The following is a 6,551-nucleotide window of genomic DNA, read 5'->3' as shown; positions in this document are numbered from 1 at the left end:
TAAAACATCACTAAGTTACAGTGAAAGCAGGAAAACAATGAACCTGGAAGGCAAGCAAGAGGGCGTCCCAGACACTGAAAGGAGTCCTGGGAAATGACAAAGGATGGAGAAACTTTTATGGGACTATGCAAAAAAAAAAAATTTACAATTGTTATTTCCCCTAAAAGCCATTAGCTTTGCAGTAATAGACTTTTAGTATGATGATGACAGAATGATTTGAGACGCTAGCGTGGATCCTAAAAAAGTCGAACCCAATCTGGAAATCACTGCTTCAACCATCTGCCCATCTCTACATAAATCCTTTGTTTTACCACCAAAGCATTGCTTTTTGGGACAACCTCCATCAAGGAGAACAAGTACCCCTCTCCCTTTGATTCCCAGGAGAAATGCATGTGGGAGATATTACATTTTAGAAGGGATAAGCCAATTTTATTTATGCCTCTCTTGTGTGGATTTAAAAAAAAAATAAATCCAATTCAATACTCAAACAGAAGAGAAAAGCAAAATAAATTTCATGCACAATACGCCAATGACAGGTCACACTCTCAAGAAACAGAAGGATACTTTGTCCTTGGATTTTGAAACACTGCTGAAATACTCCTTGGGCTGGCAAAGAGCATTGTGTAATTGAAGACTGAGAGAAGACAAGTAGGCAGGAGTAGGCACCACACCTAGGAAGGCATTCATCTTAAAGCACTTCAAGGGTGTCAAAGGATGACTCCAAGATGAGAAAAATCTGGTAATAAATCAGTTGGAGGACTTAGACAAATAGACAGGGACAATGCACGTGTCTGAAAAAGATGGGCTTTGCCAGCAGAGTGCCCTTGAGAGAGCAACACTTGAGGTGAGGACAGAGCCAGGGATCAGCTCTGGGCACTGACACCAAGGTGCGACCAGGTTTTGCTGGTGGAAAATGCACCAGGAATACCTTTGGAGAGACCCTCCTGTGTCACCACTTCAGCCCTTTACGAAGTCAAACATCTAAAGGGTCTGAGCACTAATGCAGGGGCACTGTCATTTATGTGCAAAGACACACAGCTCTGGGGTTTGAGCATTTGTATTTAATTTTCTGCCTTTTATGAGAGGGAGGGGAGCAAGATGTTGTTCTTGTTCTATCCCAGAGCTTTGAGCACGTAACCTATTCTGCCTGGTATCATCATTCAACAAATCAAGAAAATGTTTCAAGAGACAACACATCAAAGAAGACAAGGAAATGTTGCTGATTTAGTTTATTGAGAAAGAAAATCAGGAGTGAGCTGAGTTCCCCAGAGGGTGAGATGAACTGAGGTGAGATCTTTAGCTGGGATTTGCCAGTGGGGATCTGTGGTGAATTCTCTTGGCACTGATACTCAGCATTTTCCAAAATGGCTTAAAGTGATAGTCCCATTGCTGTCCCTGAAAGCAAGAAGAGGAAAGAATGAATTAAACACAGAGTCCTTCCTGCTACGATCTTTTTGATGGCTCCTAGAGATGGTGACAGATGGGATCCTGCCCCAGAGCCAAGATGCAGACTCATCATCCCATTTGCTATTTGATTATTAAGAGATGAGTGAAAAAAATTTAACCCATTATTAAGATTGAAAATATCTGTGGGGAAACTACAGCAGAATTTCAAAAGAAAGGAATTTCATTTCCTTTGCAGCATGCAAGAAAAATTCCATTAAGGTTAAATGGTCTTTGAACCATTCACACTAACAAAGCAGCAGTAGCTTTTTTTTATGCTCTAATGAAAAAAATAAATGAATGCTTGACACGGTGGCTGGCATTCCCTCCTGCCCCGAATCCCTAATCAACTGTATCCAGCAAACAAAAAAAAGCAGTAACTGTGCAAACTTGTGCCCACAGGAGGCAACTGATAACACAAATGTCACTCATATTTGTACATACACGACTGCATTGCAGAAGTTGCATTTATTGTTGTATGTTGTGTTGTCAGAGCCACAGAGGGGCATGTAGTCAAGTGTGCAGACAGGTTTGGGGTAGTCACTGCAGTCAACCTGCAAAAAAATAAATAAAAATAAAAGAGTCTGATGTGAAGGAGTCAGTAGCACAAGGGCTTGAACCCTGAGCTAGAGCTGCAGTGCTAATGATACCAATCTTACCAAAAGTAATTAACTTCCTTGCACATCTGATATAAACTGAGGTGTAAGTTTCTCCTATGCCAGGAGAATTTAATAATGTAAAAATAGATCATAATTTCCTGTTTGAAGAGATCTGTATCATAATCTGATCATGGCACTTCCAAGCAGCAGTTCACTCGGTGAAGGTGCCGTGCTCTGTGTTCCCCAGCTGGCCAGGAAATTAAATGGAAAAACACTGGTCTTTGGAGGAATGGAGTGCTGATCCTCTATAAAGGTCATTATCCCTCCTAAAGTCTTAAAACTGGAAGTTAGCACATAGCTGGATACTGCAAGAGTGGGATTCTGTTTCTTGGAGCAATGGGTGCTGCACTTGCTGAGGAGCATTGTAGGGTTCAAAATGTGTCTGCTGCAGAAAAGGGCTGAGGAATTTCACAGAGAAGTCTATAAAGGGTCACTGACTGCACAGAAATCACACCTAGCTGAGGTCCTCCACCTGCAAACAGCTGGAGGTTGGAAGGGTAAAAATCCCTTCTCTACATTCTGCACTCTCACTCTGTCCCACACAATTCTCACAGCCCCTGCCAACAGCAGGCTCTGCACCAAGTTGCCACAGGCTAGATGGACCCTGGTCTGACCCCCAAAGCCATTCTCTGCTCTTATTCACAGTTCTGCCCTGATGGATTATTTCTACTACTCTTTTACTCATCTCTCCCTGAGCAGTCACCTGTTCCTTTCCTGGCATTCACACAAATAACGTTTATTACGTGCAGAGAAAGCAAAATCTCTCCTGTTCTGCAGCACAGCAGCTGCTTCACTTCTGCAGGACACTGCTGCTCTGGGGCTGCTGCTGACACTGGCAGTGCTTCCCCTGACAGCAGCAGGACCAAAACCCAACCCCTGATCACCCAATTCACTTACTGTGACAATTTCCTTCTTACATTCACCATCAGTCTTCTTGCCAACACTGGTTCCAGCCTCTCTGGGAAGGGAAGAGACCTGCATTAGAGAGCTCTACAAGCAACCTGTTCTGCTGAGCCCCATCACCCAGGAATGCTGAGCAGCCTCAGGCACAACATGTGGGATACAGGAGACATCCAGCTCAGGTTGTGTCCATGTGGCTCCAGGGACCAGCTCAGGTGGTGTCACTGCCTGATAGAGCTGGTTTATAGCAAGGTGTGAGGGACAGGGGTCAGAGTGGATGAGGAGACAGGCTGTGTGACAATGTCACTGTCCCTTGGGTTAGCTGTCCTTTGCAAGACAGCATCCTTTTAACTTAGTTAAAAGCTCTCCACCAATCCCTCTGCTTCTCTGTCTAGACCAAAGGCACAGCTTTCCTTCCAATCACAGAGGAAACAAGGTTTCGTCAGGAGGAGAAGAGGAGAGGAGGGTCAAAGTCCAAGCACCTCACAGAAAAGGCTTTGATAGAAGTCCTGCTATCCAAAGGAGCATCTCCAGGAGCAGCAGCCCTGGTCCCTGTGCTCAGTACTCACATGTTCCTGGCACAGAGCAGGCACTCGTTGTCGTAGGTGACCCAGTCGGTCCCACAGACGGGGCTGATGTCTTTGCTGCAGAGCACCACCACTTTGCCCTCCTCACTGGTTGTGTTGGGGTACCTGCTGCAATCCACCTGGTGAGGGAACAAACAAAGCCCTGCTCAAGGCCCTGCTTACAGCACACAGGTAGATCTAGTGAGTGTGCCTGCCTGGCTACACAGGTCAGCACCACAGCAGGAGAAAAGCTTTTCTGTGAGTCACCGTGGTGGCAGTTCACTTGGAGGTGACCAGTGCAAGATTCTGACAGCTCATCTGTTCTCTTGTTTAGGGTTTCGATTATTTCAATAAGCACCTTTGGCATCAGAAGCAGACACCCCTCGTTTTGCCCTTGGTTTAACTTACAGGGGCAACGTCCTTGCATTCTCCATCGTGATCTTTGCTAACATTGGTTCCATATTCTCTGCAGAAGGAAAGACAAATATTAGGAAATTCAACAAAGATGTCTTGCTACATCCCAGGTGTTAGAATTCATACAAGGGAAAACTGACTCTTTCTCAGTCAGGCTTTTTTATATCTATATTTGAGAGGTAGTGCCACACTCCCCAACCAGCTGAGTAGCTGGCAGGCATGTAAAACCCTGGGAAGCTTTAGGACCATTTTGGGCAGCTCTGAGCAGAGCATCTCCATCCTTTTGCTGTGATGTGATGTGCTCTTATCACCTGGCTGCTCCTTGAGATGGAGAAGTAAAAACCTGAATAAATTACACAAGCAAAAGAAAGACAGGGTGACTAAAGCTCTGCGTGAGCGCTGTGCCCTGATACCCAGGATCATTCTGAAGGAGTTGACACAGGTGACATGTGACAGAGCACTGATAGCTGAGCATGGTGCTGCCAGGAGCTCTGAGCTGTGCTGCCTGAGGTCCCCACGCTGTCCCCACGCTGTCCCCACGCTGTACATACGCATTGTAGGCACAGAGCAGGCACTCGTTGCCGTAGGTGACACCGTCAGAACCACAGATGGGGCTGACGGCCTCGCTGCAGACCAGCACCTCTTTGCCCTCCTCATTTGTGGTGTTGGGATATGTACTGCAGTCCACCTGCCACAGGAATCACAGCAACAGGGTGAGAAGACCTGTGACATCCACAACGCTCATTTTGTGTGGGACACTGACCTGGAACGAACCAGTTCTCACTGTCCCAGCACAAACTTCTGCTCTGGGTCCAGCAGGTAACTGGGAAATCCTTCCTGCAGAGATGACCCCACAGAGCAGGAGAAGAGGAGGAGGGAAGAGTTATAACCATGCAGCCCCTTGGATGGGATAAACCAGTGATGGTCTCTAATGCTCACTGGACATGATTTTAAAAAGGCTCTCCATTGGTGCCTGGTTCTTCTATTCTTGTGGCCCCTCCACTGCACTTCTGTTTTTATTTTTTCATTCGTAATACGCTGATCATGGTTTTTTTTCAGACAACCAAGACTAATGGTCTGTAAGGAAGCTGGACCACTTCAGAGTGTTTTAGTCTTTCAGCAGGTTGCCCTCAGGTAGGCTCTGATACCAGTCTATTGCTTCAGTTTAGAACCAGCTATGTATTTCCAGCTTAAAGCTTAGACTGGTCTAAAGTTGCTGGAAAACTAATTAATCCAAAAACATTGTATCATTACTACTAAAACATTATTAACATACAGCACAGATGTACAGCCAAGGGCAGTATAATTTAATGTTTTACATTGTAGAATCTGATTACAATGACCCAAGTGTCACATTTAGGTGAAAAACAGCTGAGCATCTACAGGCTGGATGTTTTTCCCATTCCTTTGGTCCTGTCTTTACCAGGCCACATACTTGAGAAAAGTGACAGAAAGAAATCTTCCACTTACCTCAATCCCAAAGGCAGTATCTGGAAAAGAAAAGAGAGGCAGAAAATATGAACCAAAACCAATATGATAAGTCTTCAATTAAAGCTGGAAATAAGGATATAAAATTCCTGTGCACAGGACCAAGCTGAGTGATTTCCAGTGATTGTTTTCTGAACTAAATAAACTATGAATGATTTTTTTTTCCTCTATGTTGATAAGTATAATAGCATGGCTTATTGCTGGCTGTGATGAAACACCTTTTGGAATAGCTTTGTTCTTTTTTTTGTTCTGAGATATGTAAACTTATTAACTGAAAACAGAAGAGCTTTTCCTTCCTTATCTTTTTACATATCCGTTTTGACCCTAAAGCACTGCTGTTACATATCTGAAAATACACCTGAATCAACACAGACAAATGCAAATAGTCACCCTACAGGATAAGCAAATACATACAGCATTTGTTGTCAGAAATATGAATTTGAAAGAAGGTGAGTGTGAAAAAAAAAATATTTGCCTTTGTAATTTTATCAGTTGTGAATATGCAGTGAGAACATCAGAGTCTGGCTTGTTTTCATCTCTTGTTGTTCCATTAGCAGAAAGAGCATTGCAGGAAATCTGCCAGGCTCTTGAAAAGAACTTGCTTGCGCCATTACAGTATTTCCTTTACTAGTTACTGGAGGTCTCACCCCTTCTTATGGCCTTATTTCAAGTATCCATCCATTTTCTGTAGCCGTACAAGTTTAAGCAGTGTAATGGTGTGCGAACATCAGTGTACAAAGTGTAACAGCACGAGTTGCCAGCACAGAACTCCACTTGCTGTTCCTTATATTTATGACAAACAACCAGCCCTGAAATACACTCCTGCAACCTGCACGATGCCAACCGAGGCAGCAGAGCCCTCTGAAGGAGGTTTTCTCTCTTTGAGCCCTCTGTCTTATCCTTTTAAGGACGGCCAGGACTCAGACACCTGCAGAGTCACTCACCTGGGACGCAGCAAAGGGCGAAGGAGAGGAGCACCAAAAGCCCTGCCGTGGTCATGGTGGAGGTGTCTGGAGTCTGCAGCTGCCTGCTCCCTCTCTGCTCACGAGATGCTCCCTCCAGGGCTGCCTGCAAATATATA

At 44.7% G+C, this 6,551-nt stretch overlaps 1 protein-coding gene across 1 annotated transcript; it reads right to left on the bottom strand.

Moving 5' to 3' along the window:
- Window positions 1–1,214: 1,214 nt before the first annotated feature.
- Window positions 1,215–6,551, bottom strand: LOC106852976 (ovomucoid-like). The gene is made up of 8 exons (XM_014875968.2): window positions 6,415–6,551; window positions 5,453–5,472; window positions 4,534–4,670; window positions 3,977–4,034; window positions 3,572–3,708; window positions 3,000–3,060; window positions 1,888–1,997; window positions 1,215–1,395 (listed from the first exon to the last, which is right to left on the bottom strand). The coding sequence occupies exons 1-8, from the start codon at window positions 6,467–6,469 to the stop codon at window positions 1,350–1,352; spliced, it is 624 nt and encodes a 207-aa protein (XP_014731454.2). The 5' UTR covers window positions 6,470–6,551; the 3' UTR covers window positions 1,215–1,349.

The sequence above is a fragment of the Sturnus vulgaris genome, chromosome 15, assembly GCF_052056855.1.
Source record: "Sturnus vulgaris isolate bStuVul1 chromosome 15, bStuVul1.hap1, whole genome shotgun sequence".
NCBI lineage: Eukaryota > Metazoa > Chordata > Aves > Passeriformes > Sturnidae > Sturnus > Sturnus vulgaris.
This window is presented reverse-complemented; position numbering and strand designations above follow the sequence as displayed.

Excerpts from the sequence above, each read along its gene's own strand:
- LOC106852976 (XM_014875968.2), bottom strand. The coding sequence starts at position 6,469 with ATGACCACGGCAGGGCTTTTGGTGCTCCTCTCCTTCGCCCTTTGCTGC. Across the intron at positions 5,473-6,414 it reads CGCCCTTTGCTGCGTCCCAG|ATACTGCCTTTGGGATTGAG; the intron begins GTGAGTGACTCT and ends TTTCTTTTCCAG. Across the intron at positions 4,035-4,533 it reads CTGCTCTGTGCCTACAATGC|AGAATATGGAACCAATGTTA; the intron begins GTATGTACAGCG and ends TTCCTTCTGCAG.